This window comes from Ictalurus punctatus, chromosome 5 (assembly GCF_001660625.3).
Source record: "Ictalurus punctatus breed USDA103 chromosome 5, Coco_2.0, whole genome shotgun sequence".
Lineage (NCBI taxonomy): Eukaryota > Metazoa > Chordata > Actinopteri > Siluriformes > Ictaluridae > Ictalurus > Ictalurus punctatus.
The window spans coordinates 6,721,988-6,745,104 of record NC_030420.2 but is presented as its reverse complement, the minus strand read 5'-3'; the positions used below and the strand labels follow the sequence as shown (position 1 = coordinate 6,745,104).

At 33.2% G+C, this 23,117-nt stretch overlaps 1 protein-coding gene across 1 annotated transcript; it reads left to right on the top strand.

The window, feature by feature from the left end:
• Positions 1-310: 310 nt before the first annotated feature.
• On the top strand, positions 311-23,073 carry LOC108265167 (L-rhamnose-binding lectin CSL3). The gene is made up of 11 exons (XM_053680564.1): positions 311-341; positions 1,932-1,976; positions 2,193-2,328; positions 2,447-2,546; positions 3,656-3,788; positions 13,786-13,921; positions 14,040-14,139; positions 18,442-18,445; positions 22,456-22,500; positions 22,717-22,836; positions 22,952-23,073. Exons 1-11 carry the CDS (start codon positions 311-313, stop codon positions 23,071-23,073), a joined length of 972 nt encoding a protein of 323 aa, XP_053536539.1.
• The last annotated feature ends 44 nt before the right edge of the window (positions 23,074-23,117 follow it).

The following is a 23,117-nucleotide window of genomic DNA, read 5'->3' as shown; positions in this document are numbered from 1 at the left end:
AAAGTGCAGTGGAAAATGAGAGAATTGCTATTTTCCCCATTGTACATTGTTGCTCATGAAATGCACCTGTAAATATAAGTTTTGCAGTTGAATTTGAATTGTCTGAAATTGTGTGCACATACCTGCACACAATAGCAATGCAATAGCAAATATATGTTTGGGTTAGCATTTTATAATTATCAGCTGGTCTCTTTTGTACAAGGATGTATTTTAGCTTTGTTTATGACTTCTTTCCTCATTATAAATAGATATTTTCCAGCGCTGTTGCACTTGAGGTTTCAGCTTAAGCTTAGGCTCATCCAGCACCACAATGCTCTTCCTGAAGCTCACTCTACTCAGCTGTAAGTTTCTTCCATGCTTGTCTATATCCATGGGTTAAGTTAAGTTAAATTGCACCACTTGCATTTCAACATGTGAAATAGCAGTGTAACAATTAGCAGAATGCATTGTATGTGGGTTTATGTAGTGTTGTAGACTTTTACTGCCTATCATTTATTTTTTGCCTTTTAATAATTAAACATTAAATGAAACATTAAAACACAAGAATAGACATAAAACAATTTATACTTTTGATGTATTGGTCATTTTTCATTTATTAGAATAGTCAAAACATCATGTGGTGCAATTGTCCAACCATCGGTGCAATTCTGAAAGCTTATTTGAAATTGCTCCTTTTAGATATTTATGTTGCCATGTTTGATATCATTTCAAATGTGTTTTGCATTACTGACCAATGCATTAATTATTTCATAATATACTAATGAAAAATTGTCCAAAGTTGTTCATTTTAGGAAATCAGCTGTCACCAACAATAATGACATAAAGAATTCAATGGCAAAAATAATAAAAATAAAAACATACAGTAACATGCCTAGGATTATTGGAAACATTTAGAAGATGTCTTGTTTTATGGCAAGGCCCCAAGAAAACAATGAAATTTTGCTTTGGTGGTCAATTCTGTCTGTTTTGGTTTTTGAAAATTAAAATTCAAAAATATCATGTGATGTGACCAAAAATCTGTTTTTTTCTGTGCTTTTATGCTCAACTCATGGGTCATATACACATAGTTCTTTATTACAGTTTAATTTGGAGCAGAATTGTCTGCATTTTCAGTGACTGGGCTGTACTTATATTACAAAATAAGTACATTTGTAATATTTACAAATGTACTTATTTGCAGTAAAACACACTGAAAATGCAGACAAGTACATTTGTAAATATTTTAATTTAAAAATTATTATAAATTTAAAAAACATCATCAAAAACATCACAGACAGTGAATAAAACCTTGTCCCTAAGCAAGAGCTGATTATCTTGCTGGGAGAAAAGAAAAATTTGTACTTTAAAAAAGACAACTACTACCAAAATATAATGTTAACATTGCCCTATTGTATTACTAATTAGCTGAATAGGAGAATTTTTAGCATGGTTCAAATGCAATATTCTACATTTTCCTCTAATAGCCACTTATAATTCTACAATGTGTGATTTTATTTACAGTACTTATCGCGGCTTCTGGCTTACTTGTTTCTGGAGGTAATATTTGAATGCAGTCCAAAAGAACATTTTAAATAACCTATCATGTGATAATAGTTTCATAGAGAGCTCAAGTGAATGTTTCATGTTCACTTACTCAAAAATATGTTTATAATATAATATATTTTTTATAATAATGATTTGTCTATTTCAGAGACCAGGATTACCTGTTATAATGATTTCCAGCACCGTTGTAGTAAGCTTAAATGTCATCCATTCTCCAGAAGAATATTTTAGGATATATAAACACACACACACACACACACACACACACACACACACACACACACACACACACACACACACACACACACAGAGACATTGCGTCATATAAAATATAGCTGTCACAACTATTAAAAAAAAGAAGATAAACTACTAATCTGGTTTTTTTGCAGGGAAAATTGTGACCTGTGAAGGCAACACTGCTGTGCTGACATGTGGTTTGTGCTCTTTTATATAATATATATTTATATGTCTATACATTGTATGATAAAGATTGCATTAAATACTACCCTTTATAGAACGAAGATTTTAAGACAATTAGCACCAACTATAAATTCATGTTCTTGGACAGCTGAATAGTGATGCTTTTCTTTGCAGATGCTTATTTTTAATAGTCTACACTTTTCCCTTGTGCTTAACTCTTCTAATTTTAGGTTTTCGCCGTATAAGGATCATCAGCGCTAACTATGGCCGAACCGATTCTATCACATGTTCTTCAGGACGACCTCCCAGTCAACTCTCCAACACAAACTGCTACTCATTTAGCTCACTATATAATGTTGTAGTTAGGTAACAGAAATATTAATTGAAGTGTGATCTTTATTATTACCATACATGACAATTATCACTAACATACATTACTGATATGGATGGAGACAATTAAAAACAAACCTCTGTTCTGTTGCAGATGTAAAGGAAGGTACAGCTGTCAGGTGCCTGCTACAAATAGTGTCTTCTCTGACCCCTGCTTTGGCACCTATAAGTACCTCAAAGTTGCGTACATCTGTGTCTAACTGTAAGTTCTCGCTTGCTCTCGCTCTCTAATACATATATATATATACACACACACACACACACACACACACACACACACACACACACACACACACACACACACACATATTGGTAAAATTAAAGTTTAGATAAATGTTTGGGTGTCTTTTGTGCCAACTATGTAAAATTCTGTGTAAACTCTAGTGACTGCTGTGTGTGAAAATCCCTTGAGGTTAGCAGTTTCTGAAATAATCAAACCAGCCCATCTGGTATGAACAACCATGATACATTAAAAGTCAGAGATCATACTTTTTCACATTTAATTCTGATGTTTGACATGAACATTAAGTGAAGCTCTTGACTTGTATCTGCATGATTTTATGCATTGTGCTGCCGCCAAATGATTGACTGATTGGTTAACTGCATGAATGTGCAGGTGTTACTAAAAAATTGGACAGTGAGTGTATATACTTATATATAAAAACAATTCAGAGATACTTTTTTATCTGTTAGTTCTCCCTTTGTTTCAGTTGCCTTATATTTTTGTCTTAGTTTCTTTCTCTTTTCCTGACAATGACTTAAATCTTTATTGTCCCTTATTTCCTCCACTTTCTTTCTGCTTTTCTTTTAAGATTCTTTTCTATTTCTTTTGTTATTCTTATTTTCCTATTCTTTTACGTTTACAAGGGTAAAGCCCTAACAGACTGTAGCATTCACTCCTCTTCAAAGGTGTGATGGAGGGCTGGCTCCAAGGCTTACTTAAGTCAGGGGTTCCCAAACTTTTCCAGGGCAAGGCCCCCCAAATGGCACTAACATTTGACCGAGGCCCCCCTTTTGCAAGATGTCTTTAAAACACATTAAAAATACAGACTTCTGAATACAGCCCCCTTTTTTTAACGTTGATGTTTTGTCTGTTTAGCAATTAAAAAGTTAGGTATAGCAAATGTGATTTATATATATATATATATATATATATATATATATATATATATATATATATATATATATATATACGATAATCATGTATTTATTTATTTTTCCACACCAAATTGTTGACGCCCCCCGGGCGCCCCCTGGCCGCCCCCACTTTGAAAACCACTGATTTAAATATCCTGACTAGCAGGTGCAGACAATCCAGAGTACTCAGCCTGGAGACTCGGTCACAACCGAGTTCTTCCACACAGTTATCACTGTGCGCCTCTTCCGCCCTCTGCTGGCTGCCGGCGATCTAGCGCGGCCTCTAAGACTTGATGAATGTTTTTTTATATTTTGTTTATTTATTAATTTTTTTATTTTATTCTAATTGGCTGTAAATTGCTGTTTTACAGAAGGAATAAAAGTCTACATGTGCTGTTATTGAAAAATAATCAACTTCGCTGTCATACCACTTACAACACACCCTGTCATTTTTAATTCTTTACATGTTGATGACAAAAGTGCAATTTCAAGTCACAGTGAAGAATTTTAAAGGCAAGATAGGTATAAGTAAATAAAGAGAGACTGATACAATCATAAAAAGTGCATAAAATATTTTACTTATTGATAAAAGGTTAATCAATACAAAACACACAACATATAATAATAATAATAATAATAATAATAATAATAATAATAATAATAATAATATAAAAATATATTAACTTTTTTTCATTAAATGATCTTTTATCTTTAATCTGAATTACTTCACATCTCAAGTACAGTTTACCCAAACTGGTTGGCACAGTATATACAGTATGAATGGTATTTTATATGCAGTACTAAAACTATTCTTTTTCCCTGTTTGTTTTACTGCTATAGACAGAACAACTTGAGGGACTCCAGCTTTCTCCCCCGTGGCCTCTCTTCAGTCTGAAAAGGAATCAGAGCAAGTTTTAAATATGCAAACATGCACAGGATACACTGCAGGAGACTTGGTGGTGGTGTACTTAACATTTGCATGTTATAATCAACTACTGTAATGATTTTATTTCTGAAATGTACCATGTTGATTTTACCTGTAATAACTTCCTACTAAACTAATCCATTTTACCAATGATTGTGCAATAAAGTATTCTCTAAATGCACGCACAACAAGGATGAGAGTTGTGTATGTTTATGTGCAGAGTTTATTAAAATACACACAGTTCATGTAATCCAAGGCAGTGATAGTCTAATCTGTGATATGATAAATAAAGTCTATTAAACATTTCAAACACAGCGCTCAAGCTTAGGAAGATTAAGTAGTTTAAGAAATCCTTGAATTATACACATTAGACATTAGGTTCTTGTGGACATTTATTAATAAGCAAAACAATAATAAAAAAATTCATTAAAGAGGCAGTGTGGTCTGGTGGCATAGCATTGTGTTTAAATGCCATAAACATTTCGACCATTAAGACAGTGGTGTGATCATTTTATATAACATACTTCATAGGGTGAAGATCCCTTTGGGCCTGGTTGGAGACAATTCTATTTTAATTGTGAGATTTTTATGGCTCAAGTTTTTTAGTTTCTTAAACAGTGGTCTGAACATTGCATGTTGGAATTTTAGATATTTCTTTGCATCATATTATAACACTGTAGGTTGAAGAAGGTGTTGAGATTTATACTGCAGAGAAATTGCCTTACTTTAGGAAGAAATATTCATTTATATTATGGTGACATTTTGGTGGCACAACATGTTTTAGCCTCTTTGAATGGTGGTTTGAACTTGGTTCATATTTGCAAATTAGGTATTTTATACATTTCCATAACAGTTCCATACAGAGCAAAGAATTTAAAAGACAGTGACAACTGAGTGACCTCTACAGGCACAATGTTATATCTATAGTTGTAAAAGGGTGAAATGCTCCTGCTACAGTTCCCCTGGAAACTCACCTGGCTGTCCCATTTAGTTCTTGTTTGTTGTTCTTGTTCCTAGACAAGACTGCCTTCATTTATTATTATTATTATTATTATTATTATTATTATTATTATTATTATTATTATTATTATTATTATTATTATTATTATTATTATTTAAAAAGTGGTCTGATTTTTAAAATGCTACTTTCTTTAATGTCATTCAAACATTTCATTGGAACATTCCATTTTTATGAAAAATGAATGTTTGCAAACCTACAGTTTGCAGAAGACACCTGTCCTTTATGGACCATTCCAGGAAGCGTGCTTGAAAAAAAAAAAAAAAAGAACTCAGTCTTGAGTCCTGATTTAAATTAAATACAATCATACATATGTACAGTGCCCTCCAATAATATTGGCACCCTTGGTAAATATGAGCAAAGATTGCTGTGAAAAATTGTCTTTACTGTTTAACCTTTTGATCTTTTGTTAATAAAATTCACAAAAATACTCAGCTCTCATTGATATGCAAGAATAGCAAACAAAACACAGGTTTGACAAAAAAAAAGTTAAATATTGTGTGCAACAGTTATTGGCACCCTTTTAGTCAATACTTTCTGCTACCCCCCCTTTGCCAAGATAACAGCTTCTCATATCATGTCTGATGAGGTTGGAGAATACATGGAAAGGGATCTTAAACCGTTCCTCCATACAGAATCTCTCCAGATCCTTCAAATTTCGAGGTCCACGCTGGTGGACTCTTCAGTACACCCCACATGCTTTATATGGGTTTAAAGTAAGGGGACTGATGGCCATGGCAGGATCTTGATCTTGGAATCAGTAAACCATTTTTGTGTTGATTCTGATGTATGTTTTGGATCATTGTTCTTCTGGAAGATAGAACCATGGCCCATTTTAAACTTTCTGACAGAGGCTGTAAGGTTTTCATTTAACGTCTGTTGATATGATGTCATGTATCCTAACAAAATGTCCAGGTCCTCTGGCAGAAAAATGGTCAAATGGTTTATTGTCAAAAAGCTCTATTTTGGTTTCATCTGACCATAGAACCCGATCCCATTTGAAGTTCCAGTAGTGTCTGGCAAACTGAAGATGCTTGAGTTTGTTTTTGGATTAGAGTATATATTTTTTCACCCTTCCAAACAACTTGTGGTGATGTAGGTGACTTCGGATTGCAGTTTTGGATATTTTTTGACCCCAAGATGCAACTAACTTCTGCAATTCTCCAGCTGTGATCCTTGGAGATTTTTTGGCCACTCGAACCATCCTCTTCACAGTGCATTGAGACAATGTAGACACACGTCCAATTTCAGGTTGAGTCATAACATTTCCAGTTGAATGGAACTTCTTAATTATTGCCCTGATGGTGGAAATGGGCATTTTCAATGCTTGTGCTATTTTCTTATAGCCACTTCCCATTTTATGAAGCTCAACAACCTTTTGCCGCACATCACAGCTATATTCTGTGGTCTTACCCACTGTTACCTCAAATTTATACCCGTGTGAAACAGGAAGTTATGCTTGAACAATTTCCTCTTCCTAGTCATGCAGATGTTCTAAAATATAAATGGGAATACACTTCAAATATATTTTTCTCATATGAATTCATAGGCGTGCCAATCATTGTTGTACACCTATCTTAAATACATTTATATTTAAGATATTTTTTGATAAACCTGCAATTGTTTGATATCCATGAGAGCAGAGTATGTTTGTGAAATGTTTGCACAAAATATCACAAGATTAAACAATAAATACAAATTTTCACAGCTCCAGGGGTGCCGTATCATGGCTGACCCTCCGCTCTGTCCCCAACTTCCTAAAAAGCTGGGATTTACAAAGGGACATTTCACTGTGCTTTAATGTATGTGTGACAAATAAAGGCTTCTTCTTCTTCCAACTTAGAATTTAATTTAATACAATTAGAGGGTCTAGAAAAATCTCCAGAAGTGTCCTAATTCATAACCAATCCTTTTAAAAAAATCAGTATAAAAAGATGAAGTAAAATCCACAGTAGAAAATATTCCATAAATATATAGTAAGTAATTATACCCACATAAAAATATCATTTATGTCTTATCTATCTATCTATCAACATCAATCTCTAAAATTATATGAATACATTACACTAATCAAAATCTCTGCATATTAAATAGTATGCTAAAATAATTTTCTTGATTTCCCAGTCTACCTTAACCCCCTGCTTATTTAAATACTTTATAAAAAAAAAAATTAATGCACATAAAATCATTTTTGCCAATGCCAATATTTTTGAGGCCAGCTTTTGCTAGAATGCTGACACACCCCCTTATATGATATCACAGACATGTTGTTTATATCAAGCACTTCCACTGCAAGGTCCTATATGTTTTGACTTTTACTTATCAGGCTAGAAAATAAATGTTACTAACTGTCCCAATTTATCTAATGTTCCAAGAAGAGTGTTTTGATAAAAGTCAAGAATACCCTCAAGGTTTCTTCCTCATGTAGTCTAGTAGATTGTTTCCTTGCTAGTGTCGCCCCATCTTACTCATATCTAAATATACTCACACCTATTTTCTAATTAATATTTGCATGTTATATAATCAACTGCTGTAAAGATTTTATTTCTGAAGATTACTTATCTGCTGTTTACTAATGATGTACAATAAAGTGTCCTCTAAATACAAGTATAACAGGGATGGATGTTGTGTGAACTTATGTGCAGAGTTTACCATCCAATCTGTAATTCAATAAACATTTAAACACAGTGTTCAAGCAGACAGGAGCAAAATGTAATCTAAATGCAGAAAAGAGATAAACAGTTCAAGGTTGTCATATAAGCAATCACAGCTAAGACATCAGCAAATTCCACACATTAGTTTATTATGGGGATTTGTGCAAAGGCAATACATGTTAAGTGCTCAATAATATAGAAAATAAATAGATTCTTGCCATTTCTTCTTGGCAAATCATCTTCAATTCCCGATGGTTAAGGAGGTCACTCTGATGGACTCATATTTTCAAAATTCTCCATAAATATTCAGTGGCATTCAAGTCAGGAGCAAGGCCTTCTTAAGTTATTTTTGTTGTGTAATTCCCATAATCCACATCCCTTGCCTGACTTGCAATGCACTTGTGTAAATTAGGCAGTGGACACAGGTAGTTAGTGATGATGCTGCCTGGACTTTATCACGCATGTGTTAATGGTTTGCAGCTCTAGTGAATCCTGCAACTCTCTTTGACTAAAAGCTGACTTCTCCCTTACATTACTTACTATAAATCTGAAGAAGTCTTGTGTGGTTCACTTGTCCAGGGATGATTAGTAGTGGTTAGTAGGTATATATATATATATATATATATATATATATATATATATATATATATATATATATATATATATATATATATATATATATATATATATATATATATGTGTGTGTGTGTGTGTGTGTGTGTGTGTGTGTTTGTGTACGTGTGTGTGTATATACATATATGTATATATATTCTCTCTTATAGCCACTTCCCATTTTGTTAAGTTCAACACCTTTTGCCGCTATATTCCTTGGCCTTACCCATTGTTGTGACTGACTAAAGCAATTTGGCCCATGTGTTACCTCATATTTATACCCCTGTGAAGTCATGGTTTAACAATTTCCTGTTCCTAGTCAACCAGGCGTACTAAATTTTTGTTTTAAAATATCAGTGGGAATATACTTCAAATATATGTTTCTCATATGAATTCACAGGGGTTCCAATAATTGTTGCACAGCTATATTTAACAAAGATTTCTTTTGACAAACCTGTGTTGTGTTTGCAATTGTTTGATACCCATGAGAGCAGAGTATTTTTGTGATTTTTTTTTTTTTTTGCAAAAGATCAAACGGTTAAACAATAAAGTCGATTTTTCAATGCCTTCTTTACTTTTTTGTATGTCTTTTGATTAAGTCAAGGTCAGGTGTAAATAAACATATGGTCATGAGAGTTTCATGGTGTTACATTTTATCTAGAAATGTTTATTTCTAAAGTGTCCTGATAGCACTGAAGGTTATTCAGCTGAGTTAGCTATTTTACTTAATCTTACTCAACTGGAATTAATTGTTATTCTCCATCATTAAGTGAAGTTTGGACACACATCACGTTAATCACAGGTGACAACATCTACAGTTTAGCCATAGAATTTACTATTTTGACCACTTGCTACAACAAAATCCGTTTTCTCAGTGATCAGAACAAAGTGCTGTTTATTTCTTTATCATTTAACGGGATGTATTGTACAAGGGACCTGACAGCAGACCAGACAATAACATATTTTAATAAAATAATATGAATAAGAATAATAAGAGTATGTATACAAACCTATACAATTAAAAAATGACCTTAAATACCTATTTGTTTGCTAAAACAGCCAAATATTTCTGTAGATTGCAGTTAAATATCATTTCAATAATACATGTTTTATCATTCATGGTGTTAGCAAACACCTCCAACATATGCTAGCCTTTTTTGGTAAAATTTTCACTAGGATTTTCTTGTTAGCAGTGTTGACACCTCTGCAGGAGGACTATTTGGAATTGCTCCATATTTTATGAATAAGTGTCTGTGGTGCTGTGACCTTTGACACTTTTCACATTTATTGAGATAGATTTATTTATTTAGTTATTTAGATTCCAAAGAGGGAAATTCACATTTTCTTACTGCTTTGCTTTAATAGATGTTTTGCTGTATGTTTAGATTTGACTGGGCTGCTGGTGCCCATCTGTCTGTACTCTCTGAGCATCTTCTGATTAAGTCAAGGCCAGGTGCCAATAAATAGATGGTACAACTGCACACTCAGTGTACAGGGTGCCGAGACCTTCATGGTGTAACATCTCATCTAGGAATAGATTTTATAGACCAAAATCTAAAAGCTGTTGATCGAACCAAAGAGCTACAAAAGACAAGACCTGATTGAGCCCGATCTTGGTGAGTTAAAAGGATTGAAAACAAAAGAAACTGGAACAGCAAAAGAACTAGACTATAACTTATTAGATGGCATTTTAAGGGTTATGCATCATAGGTTGCCTCTATGATAAATTATTTCACTTGTGAGTGTTTTCATTCAAGATTAGAGTACTAAATATTTTTTGTGACCCTTTTAATGCAAAAAAAACGGACTTTAAGCGAGGGTAGAAAGTACCAACTAAAGGAGTGCAAACTAAATAATTGCAATTTAATTAAGTACAATCTAATTCAGATAATGTTTACATTTCTAAATTGTTCCAATTTACAATGTTGGCCTTCAAAAAAATGCATTATGCCATTTTTCCTATGTTTAAAAACTCTCATTTCACTATATATATATATATATATATATATATATATATATATATATATATATATATATATATATAATTTGATTGCCATGCATAATTTCTATCAAAGCAACCAAAGCCATATGACACTCACTTTTCAGAAGTACACTATAGTACTGTACTAGTCCATTAGTATTAGCATTTGTGTTATTCTGTCTATGCGGTATGTTCTTGACTTCATTCAAATTCAAATGCTAACTTGTGCTATTTTAAAAATATTTTTGCAATAAAATCTGTATCTACTTGTAGTATTGGTGGCACATTCTCACTCAGTGTTAAACAAAAAACAAAAAAAGGCATTTCACAACTAATATTCTATCTTGTTTTGGGATGAAGGGCTTCTTGACCTGATGGGAGAGTTTGTGACTTTCACAAACATGCTGACTTAGCAAATTTGCATATCATATACAGTACACATATAGTACATATCGTACATTGACTGGAGTTGCAATAGCTGTAAAATGTGTACTGATAGGCCTACACAATTCGTTAATTTATTACATTGTATTCACAACCACATTATGCAGATTTATAATATTCTTGCAATTATGAAATTTTACATCTTAATTAACATATTATATCATGCAATTGTGACTTTATATCCACAATAGCAAGTTAATATCAAAGTTATAATATCATAGCAACATAACATATCAACTTTTTACTTGTCAACAAAAGAATATTTCACTATGAGTACCATGAGTGCCTGGCTTCCTTACTGTTTGATTATGGGAAACAGAAGAATGGAAATTCACAATTCTCTGATAATTGCATTTTATTGTGAGATAAAAGTTTGCAGTTGTAAAATATTACTTTGTAGGTGCAGACATAAAGAGGCAATTGAATGACATTAACTTGCAATTGCAGGATAAAAAGTAGCGTAAATCTGTATAAGATTTTCTGCCCGAAACAAGCTTCCACAGAAAGTGCAGTGGAAAATGAGAGAATTGCTATTGCCTTGTCAAATTATATATATATATATATATATATATATATATATATATATATATATATATATATATATATATATATATATATATATATATATATATATTATAATTTAAATATTGTTATTGTACACTGTTTCTCATGAAATGCAAGTTTTGAAATTGAATTTGAATTATGTTTGAAATTGTGTGCACATATCTGGAAGATGCAATAGCAAATATATGTTTGGGTTAGCATTTTCTAATTATCAGCTGGTATGTTTTGTACAAGGATGTATTTTGGCTTTGTTTATGACTTCTTTCCTCATTATAAATAAATATTTTCCAGCACTTGAGGTTTCAGCTTAAGCTTAGACTCATCCAGCATCACAATGCTCTTCCTGAAGCTCACTCTACTCAGCTGTAAGTTTCTTCCATGCTTGTCTATATCCATGGGTTAAGTTAAGATAAATTACACCACTTGCATTTCAACATGTGAAATAACAGTGTAACAATTAGCAGAATGCATTGTATGTGGGTTTGTGTAGTGTTGCAGACTTTTTTAATGATCATTTATTTTTTGCCTTTTAATAATTAAACATTAAATGAAACATTAAAACACAAGAATAGACATAAAACAATTGATACTTTTGATGTATTGGTCATTTTTCTTTTATTAGAATAGTCAAAACATCATGTGGTGCAATTGTCCAACCATTGGTGCAATTCTGAAAGCTTATTTGAAATTGCTCCTTTTAGATATTTATGTTGTCATGTTTGATATCATTTCAAATGTGTTTTGCATTACTGACCAATGCATTTATTCTTTCATAATATACTAATGAAAAATTGTCCAAAATTGTTTATTTTAGGAAATCAGCTGTCACCAACAATAATGACAAAGAGTTCAATGGCAAAAAAACAAAAACAAAAATAAAAACAACCAAACAAACAAACATAAAGTAACATGCCTAGGATTATTGGAAACATTTAGAAGCTGTCTTGTTTTATGGAAACACCAAGAAAACAATGACATTTTGCTTTGGTGGTCTGTTTTGATTTTGGAAATTTAAAATTAAAAAATCTGTCTTTTTTGTTGCTTTTATAATCAACTTATGGGTCATATACAGATAGTTCTTTATTACAGTTTAATTTGCAGCAGAATTGTCTGCATTTTAGTGTGTTTTCCTGAAAATAAGTACAAGTGTAAATATATTAATTTTAAAATTATTATAAATAAATAAATAAAAAAACAACCTGCACATCTCAGACAGTGGGATTACTCTGTCCCTAATCAAGAGATGATTATCTTGCTAGGAGAAAAGAAAGATTTATACTTTTAAAAAGACAACTACTACCAACATATAATGTTAACATTATATGTCTAGATTTTCGTCTAATGTCCACTTATAATTCTACAATGTGTGATTTTATTTACAGTACTTATTGCGGCTCCTGGCTTACTTGTTTCTGGAGGTAATATTTGAATGCAGTCCAACAGAACATTTTAAATAACCTATCATGTGATAATAGTTTCATAGAGAGCTCAAGTGAATGTTTCATGTTCACTTACTCAAAAATCTGTGTTAATGACTTGTTTATTTCAGAGACCAGTATTACCTGTTATGATGATTTGCAGCACCATTGTAGTAAGCTTAAATGTCCTACATTCTTCAGAAAAATATCTTAGGCTATATAAACACACACACACGCACACATACACACGCACACACACACACACACACACACACACACACACACACACACACACACACACACACACACACACACACACACACACACATACACACACACACACACACACACACACCATTACTTCATAGAAAATATAGCTGCCTAAAAAAGAAAATAAGTTATTAATCTGTTTCTTGCAGGGGAAATTGTGACCTGTGAAGGCAACACTGCTGTGCTGACATGTGGTTTGTGCTCTTTTATATAATACATATTTATATGTTTATACATTGTATGATAAAGATTACATTAAATACTACCCATTATAGAATGAAGATTTTAAGACAATTAGCACCAACTATAAATTCATGTTCTTGGACAGCTGTATAGCAATGCTATAAATTGCAGCTGCTTATTTTTAATAGTCTACACTTTTCCCTTGTGCTTAATTCTTCTAATTTTAGGTTTTCGCCGTATAAGGATCATCAGCGCTAACTATGGCCGAACCGATTCTACCATATGTTCTTCAGGACGACCTCCCAGTCAACTCTCCAACACAAACTGCTACTCATCTAGCTCACTATATAATGTTGTAGTTAGGTAACAGAAATATTAATTGAAGTGTGATCTTTATCATTACCATACATGACAATTATCACTAACATACATTACTGATATGGATGGAGACAATTAAAAACAAACCTCTGTTCTGTTGCAGATGTGAACTACAGCACACCTGTCAGGTGCCTGCTACAAATAGTGTCTTCTCTGACCCCTGCGTTGACACCTATAAGTACCTCAAAGTTGTGTACATCTGTGTCTAACTGTAAGTTCTCTCTCTCTTGGACATATATATATCCAATTGCAGAGTGAAATGCAAATTTGGAAATGTTTGGGTGTGTTTTGTGCAAACTATGTAAATTTCTGTGTAAACTCTAGAGACTGCTGTGTGTGAAAATGTCGTGAGGTTAGCAGCTTTTGAAATAATCAAACCATCTGTTACCAACAACCATGCTACATTTAAAGTCAGAGATCACACTTTTCACATGTCATTCTGAGGCTTGATGTGAACATTAAGTGAAGCTCTTGACCTTAATCTGCATGATTTTATGCATTGTGCTGCCGCCAAATGATTGGCTGATTGGATAACTGCATGAATGTGCAGGTGTTACTAAAAAAATGGACAGTGAGTGTATATACTTCCATTTACATTTATTCATTTAGCAGACGCTTTATCCAAAGCAAATTACAAAGGAGGAAATACAAGCAAAGCTATATATCAAACGGAGAGCAACACAAGTAGTGTTACCATACAAGATCTTTTAATTGAGTTCTAGAACAGCAAAGACCACCGAATAGAGGTGTAAATGCCAAAGATTATATTTTTATATTTTATAACTATATAGATTATATACAAACTTATATACAATTTTTTTTTTCAGAGATACTTTTTATCTTATTTCTCCCTTTGGTACAGTTGTCTTGTATTTTTTCTTTCTCTTTTCCTGGCAATGACTAATCTTTATTGGCCCTTATTTACTCCACTGTCTCACTGTCGTTCTGCATTTCTTTTCAGTTTCTTTTCTAATTCTTTTGTCATTCTTATTTTCCTAGTCTTTTACCTTACCATGGATAATGCCCTGACAGGCCATACCACACTTCTCTACAAAGGTGTGACAGAGGGCTGGTTCCAAGGCTGCCCTTAAGTATCCTGACTAGCAGGTGCAGGCAATCCAGGGTAATCAGCCTGGAGAATTGTGGGCAACTAAGTTCTACCACACAGTCATCAGTGTGCGCTTCTTCCGCCCTCTGTTGGCTGCCAGCAATGTAGCGCGACCTCTAACAGTTAAAGTGCACCTATTATGCTTTTTTTGTGTTTTGTTTTTTTAAATATTACCTTACATGTAGTGTGTTATAGAGCTGTTTGTGAATGTAAAAACATCTACAAAGTTTAAAAAATCAAAGCTCATGACAAATGGAGATATTGATTCCCAAAAGAAGGAGCTGATTCTGAACAGCTTAAATGAGTTGTTAGTAGTTCCTGCACAAAGCTAAATAGTTTTTTGTTTAAAAAAAAAAAAAAAAAAAAAAAAAAAAAAAAAAAAAAAAAGCCTGCCTCTGGTCTTCATTGACTGCTCGCTGACAGCAGTAGACCAATCACAACAGACTGGGACATCTGACCAATCAGAGCAGAGTATACTCTCTGAAAGGGGGAGTTTAGAATGAATCCTTTAGAAAGGTTCATTTAATGAGTCGTTTGTGACACTGCAGGGAAAAATGTAATGCTACAATTTAAATTATGAGCACATTAAAGTGTTTTTTGAACTTGGATGCATGTAAATCTATTGTATGAGACCTCTGAAACAAAATTAGGGACACTTCAAAACCATAATAGGTGTGCTTTAATGAATGTTTTAAAAAAAATAGTAGTTGGCTGTAAATTGCTGTTGTACAGAAGGAATAAAACTCTATATATGCTGTTATTGGAAAATAATCAACTTCACTGTCATACCACTCTGTCCTTGATGACAACACACCCTGTATTTTTTTTTGATTATTTACATATTGATGACAAAAGTGCAATTTGAAGTCACAATGAAGCACTTAAAAGACAAGAGAGACATAAAGAAATAAAGAAAGACTTATACAATCATAAAAAGTGCATAAAATGTTTTACTTATTGATAAAAGGTTATTCAATACAAAAAACACAGCACTCCCAAAATATTCTTTATATACTATATATAAAAATACATTTTTTTAAAAATTACAATTAAATGATCTTTTATCTTTAATCTGAATTACTTGACATCTCAAGTACAGTTTACCTAAACAGATTGGCACCATACATCCAGTATGAAAGGTATTTTATGTGCAGTACTAAAACTATTCTTTTTCCCTGTTTGTTTTACTGCTTTAGACAGAATAACTCGAGGGACTCCAGCTTTCTGCTCCGTGGCCGCTCTTCAGTCTGAAAAGGAATCAGAGCAAGTTTTAAATATGGAAACATGCACAGGATACACTGCAGGAGACTTGGTGGTGGTGTACTTGACATTTGCATGTTATAATCAACTACTGTAATGATTTTATTTCTGAAATTTTCTAAGTTGTTTTACCTGTAATAACTTCCTCCTAAACTAATCCATTTTACTAATGATTGTGCAATAAAGAATTCTCTAAATGCACGCATAATAAGGATGAGAGTTGTGTATGTTTATGTGCAAAGTTTATTAAAATACACACAGTTCATGTAATCCAAGGCAGTGATAGTCTAATCTGTGATATGATAAATAAAGTCCAAGAAATATTTCAAACACAGCGCTCAAGCAAAAGATGCAAAAGGTAAATCTAAAGGTAAACAGTCCAAGGTTGTAATACAAGATTAAGAAGGTTAAGAAATCAGTAAATTATACACATTAGGTTCTTGTGGGCATTTATTAATAGGCAAAACAATACACAAATAAAACTATTAATTAAAGAGGCAGTGTAGTCTCATGGCATAGCATTATGTTTAAATGCCATAAACATTTTGACCCTTCAGACAGTGGTGTGATCATTTTATATAAATTACTTTATAGGGTGAAGATCCCTTTGGGCCTGGTTGGAGACAGTGAGTGTTATTTTAGTCATGAGATTTTTATGACTCAAGTTGTTTTAGTTTCTTAAACAGTGGTCTGAACATTGCATGCTTGAAATTGAGATATTTCTTTGCATCATATTATAACACTGTAGGTTGAAGAAGATGTTGAGATTCATACTGCAGAGAAATTGGCTTACTTTAGGAAGAAATATTCATTTATATTTGCAAATGAGGTATTTTATACAACATTTTTGTCCAATTAATACTGACAATGAAATCTTTAGCCAAATTCAAAACAGTTCCATACAAAGGACATATTTTAAAAGACAATGACTACTGAGTGACCTCTACAGGCACAATATCATATCTATAGTGGGAATAGGGTGAAATGCTTCTGCTACAGGTCTCCTGGACACTCTCCTGGCTGTCACATTTGGTTCTGTTTCTTGTTCCTAGACAGGACTGCCTTCTAGTAGTAGTAGTAGTAGTAGTAGTAGTAGTAGTAGTAGTAGTAGTAGTAGTAGTAGTAGTAGTAGTAGTAGTAGTAGTAGTAGTAGTAGTAGTAGTAGTAGTAGTAGTAGTAGTAGTAGTAGTAGTAGTAGTGGTAGTAGTAGTGGTAGTAGCAGTAGTAGTAGTAGTAGTAGTAGTAGTGCACGGTGGCTTGGTAGTTAGCACGTTTGCCTCACACCTCCAGGGTCAGGGGTTCGATTCCCACCGTGGTCCTTTGTGTGCGGAGTTTGCATGTTCTCCCCGTGCTGCGGGGGTTTCCTCTGGGTACTCTGGTTTCCTCCCCCAGTCCAAAGGCATGGTAGACTGATTGGCATGTCCAAAGTGTATGAATGGATGTGTGAATGTGTATGTGATTGTGCCCTGCGATGGATTGGCACCCTGTCCAGGGTGTACCCCGCCTTGTGCCCCATGCTCCCTGGGAGAGGCTCCAGGTTCCCTGTGACCCTGAAGGAAGGATAAGTGGTATGGATTAATGGATGGATTATTTTATTTATTTATAAAAAGACATTCAAACATTTCACTGAAACATTAAATTTTTATGAAAAATGAATGTTTGGAAAATATAATTTACAGAAGACATCTTTCCTTTGGGGACCATTCCAGGAAGCATGCTTGAAAAAAAATAAGTCAGTTTTGAGTCCTGATTTAAATTTAATACATACAGTGCATCCGGAAATTATTCACAGCGCTTCACTTTTCCCACATTTTGTTATGTTACAGCCTTACTCCAAAATGGATTAAATTCATTATTTTCCTCAGAATTCTACAAACAATACCCCATAATGACAACATGAAAGAAGTTTGTTTTGAAATCTTTGCAAATGTATTAAAAAGCACATTTACATAAGTATAAGTATGAGAGTAGAAGCTTTTTTTCCTGAAACCCTTCCAAATAACTTGCGATGATGTAGGTGACTTCGGGTTGTAGTTTTTGAGACTTTCTGACCCCAAAATGCAACTAACTGCAATTCTCCAGCTGAGATCCTTGGAGCCACTCGAGCCATCCTCTTCACAGTGTATTGAGACAATAGACACGTGTCCAATTCCAGGTTAATTCATAACATTTCCAGTTGACTGGAACTTTAATTATTGCCCTAATGGTGGAAATGGGCATTTTCAATGCTTGTGCTAATTCTTATAGCCACTTCTCATTTTGAGAAGCTCAACAAGCTTCTGCCGTACATCACAGCTATATTCCTTGGTTTTACCCAATGTTATGAATGGTTATGAATGACTAAGGGAATTTGGCCTATGTGTTACCTCATATTTATACCTCTGCAGTTTTATATATACCCCTATATATACACTTTATGTAACTGTGATTACTGTGAGTGTGCGTGCGTGTGTGCGTGTGTGTGTGTACATATGTGATGTGGACACACATCACATTGATCACAGGTGACAACCTTTACAGTTTAGCCATAGCATTTACTATTTTGACTCCTTGCTACAACAATATCTGCTTTCTCAATGATCAGAACAAAATACTGTACGAAAGGACAAGTACTGTGTATTTCTTTTTCATTAAACAGGAAGTTTATTAATTAATTCATTTTCAGGATGTATTGTAGAAGAATAATAATAATAAGAGGAATATGTATACAAAACTATAAAATAACAAAATAAGCTTTAAAACCTATTTGGTCGCTAAAACAGCCAAATATTTCTATAGATTGCAGTTAAACATCATTTCAATAATACATGTTTTATCATTCATGCTGTTAGCACACACCACCAACATATGCTAAAATTTTGGTAAAATTTTCACTAGGATTTTCTTGTTAGCAGTGTTGACACCTCTGCAGGAGGACTATTTGGAGTTGCTCCATATTTTGTGAATAAGTGTCTGTTGTGCTGTGACCTTTGATACTGTTCACACTTATTGAGATTTATTTATTTATTTATTTATTTATTTATTTATTTATATTCCCCAGAGGGAAATTCACAATTTTTTACTGCTTTGCTTTAATAGATGTTTTGCTGTATGTTTATATTTGACTGGGCTGCTGGTGCCCATCTGTCTGTACTCTCTGAGCATCTTCTGATTAAGTCAAGGACAGGTGCCAATAAATAGATGATACAACCGCACACTCAGTGTACAGGGCGCTGAGAGCTTCATGGTGTAACATCTCGTCTAGGAATAGATTTTATAGACCAAAATCTGAAAGCTGTTGATCGAACCAAAGAGCTACAAAAGACAAGACCTGATTGAGCCCCATCTTGGTGAGTTAAAAGGATAGTTTTTGAACCTTTTGAATATGAATAGTACATTAGTTGTCTTAAGCCAAACTCAAATTAGAGGGCATTGATTAATGATACAAATCTTCCAGATGTATAAACTAAATAGATACAGCTGCCTCTATGACAAATTATTTCACTTGTGAGCATTTTCATTCAAGATTAGAGTATTAACTATTTTTTGTGACCGTTTTAATCCAATTAAACAAACTTTAAGCGATTGTAGAAAGTACCATCTAAAGGAATGTAATCTAAATCATTGCAGTGTAATTCAGATAACATTTTACTAGCATTTAATTTAATTCAGATAACATTTTACGAGCATTGTGCATTTGTACTTAAACATAAGAAAAGTGGCATAAGAGGCCAACATTGAAAATTGGTACAGTTTAGAAATGTTTACATTTTTGAACTATGTTTCTGAATTCCTATGTTTAATAACTCTCATTTCACTGTTGTAAATGAAAACTTTGTCCAATCAAACATTCTACCGAATCAGGTTAATCAAAGTTGAGCTAATGTGGTTTTAACAATAAATGTCAATCCCACATAATCAATAGACAAGAAGCAGATGGACAGGAACCAGATGGTTTTGTCAAAATTAAAAATTAGCCAAACTTAACAGCTTAACCAAATATGTAACAATATTTCATCAAATAATTAATATTTTGTAGCATTTGCTTTTTTAAATATTTAAAAATATATATTATCATAGATATTTATATATATTTTGATTGCCATGCATTCTTTCTGTCAAATCAACCAAAGCCATATGACAGTCACTTTTTAGGAGTACTCAGTAGTAGTCTACTAGTCCATTAGAATTCATGTTATTCTGTCTATTGGGCATGTTCTTGACTTCATTCAAATTCAAATGCTATCTAATGTTATTATAAACATATTTTTACTATCAAATTCAGTATCTCCTTGTAGTATTCGTGGCACATTCTTACTCTGTGTTAAACAAAATCCAAAAAAAAAACAAAAGAAAAAGCCATTTCACAACTAATTTTCTATCTTGTTTCAGGATGAAGGGCTTCTTGACCTGATGCTGACTTAGCAAACTTGCATATCATATACAGTACATATACAGTACATATAATATTCACTGGAGTTGCAATAACTGTAAAATGTCTACTGATAGGCCTACACAATTTGTTAATTTATTACATTGTATTCACAACCACATTATGCAGATTTAGATTATTGTTGCAATTTTGACTTTTTACATCTTAATTAAGATATATCATGCAATTGTGACTTTATATCCTGCAATAGCAAGTTAATATCACAGTTATAATATAATAGTGGCAACTTTTTCCTTTTTCAACCAAAGAATGTTTCAAAAGGAGTGCCATGAGTGCCTGGTTTCATTGCTGGTTAATGGGAAATAGAAGAATGGAAGTCAAAATTGTCTGATAATTACATTTTATTGTGAGATTAAAATTTGCAATAGTGAAATATTACCATGCAGGTGCAGGCACAAAGAGGCAACTGAGTGACATAAATTGGCAATTGCAGGATAAAAAGTTGTGTAAATCTGTGTAAGATTTTCTGCTGGAAACAAGCTTCCATAGAAAGTGCAGTGGTAAATGAGAGGATTGTTATTGCCTTGTCAAAAAAATTGTTGCTCATGAAATGCAACAGTAAATATACGTTTTGCAATTGAATTTAACTTTCTAATTATCAGCTGGTCTCTTTTGTACAAGGATGTATTTTGGCTTTGTTTATGACTTCTTTCCTCATTATAAATAAATATTTTCCAGCGCTGCTGCACTTGAGGTTTCATCTTAAGCTTAGACTCATCCAGCACCACAATGCTCTTCCTGAAGCTCACTCTACTCAGCTGTAAGTTTCTTCCATGCTTGTCTATATCCATGTGTTAAGTTAAGTTAAATTACACCACTTGCATTTCAACATGTGAAATAGCAGTGTAACAATTAGCAGAATGTACTGTATGTGGGTTTATGTAGTGTTGTAGACTTTTACTCTGTCATTTAATTTTTTTGCCTTTTAATAATTAAACATTAAATTAAACATTATAACACATGAATAGACATTAAACAATTTATATATGTATTGGTCATTTTTCATTTATTAGAATAGTCATAATATTATGTGGTGCAATCGTCCAACCAACAGTGCAATTCTGAAAGTTTATTTGAAAATGCTCTAAATTCTTTTAGATATTTATGTTGCCATATTTGATATAATTTCAAATTTGTTTCGCATTATTGAACATGGCATTTATTCTTTTATAATATACTAATGAAAAAGACAACTACTACTGACATATCATGTTTACATTGCCCTATTGTATTTCTAATTAGCTGAATAGGAGAATTTTTAGCATGATTAAAATGCGATATTCTACATTTCCCTGTAGTGTCCACTTATAATTCTACAATGTGTGATTTTATTTACAGTACTTATTGCGGCTTCTGGCTTATTTGTTTCTGGAGGTAATATTTGAATGCAGTCCAACAGAACATTTTAAATAACCTATCATGTGATAATAGTTTCATAGAGAGCTCAAGTGAATGTTTCATGTTCACTTACTCAAAAATCTGTGTTAATGATTTGTCTATTTCAGCGGACATGAATACCTGTTATGATGATGGCCCCCAGCATTGTAGTAAGCTTAAATGTCCTCCATTCTTCAGAAGAATATCTTAGCATATACAGTATATAAACAACACCCCCCCCCCCCCCCCCCCCACACACACACACAGACATTGCGTCATATAAAATATAGCTGTCTAAATTTTAAAAAACGAAATGAAGCTATTAATCTGTTTTTTTTGCAGGGGAAATTGTGACCTGTGAAGGCAACACTGCTGTGCTGACATGTGGTTTGTGCTCTTTTATATAATATATATTTATATGTCTATACATTGTATGATAAAGATTGCATTAAATACTACCCATTATAGAATGAAGATTTTAAGACAATTAGCACCAACTATAAATTCATGTTCTTGGACAGCTGAATAGTGATGCTTTTCTTTGCAGCTGCTTATTTTTAATAGTCTACACTTTTCCCTTGTGCTTAATTCTTCTAATTTTAGGTGTTCTCCGTATAAGGATCATCAGGGCTAACTATGGCCGAACTGATTCCACCACATGTTCTTCAGGACAACCTCCCAGTCAACTCTCCAACACAAACTGCTACTCATATAACACACTATATAATGTAGTTAGGTAACAGAAATATTAATTGAAGTGTGATCTTTATCATTACCATACATGACAATTATCACAAAGAGACATTACTGATATGCATGGAGACAATTAAAAACAAACCTCTGTTCTGTTGCAGATGTGAACTACAGCAAACCTGTCAGGTGCCTGCTACGAATAGTGTCTTCTCTGACCCCTGCGTTGGCACCTATAAGTATCTCAAAGTTGTGTACATCTGTGTCTAACTGTAAGTTCTCTCTTGCTCTCGCTCTCTAATACATATATATAC

Coding starts and splice junctions, on each gene's coding strand:
- LOC108265167 (XM_053680564.1), top strand. CDS start 311: ATGCTCTTCCTGAAGCTCACTCTACTCAGCT. Junction 3,789..13,785: donor GCCTCTAAGACTTGATGAAT/GTTTTTTTATAT, acceptor TTCTAATTTTAG/GTTTTCGCCGTATAAGGATC. Junction 13,922..14,039: donor CTATATAATGTTGTAGTTAG/GTAACAGAAATA, acceptor GTTCTGTTGCAG/ATGTGAACTACAGCACACCT.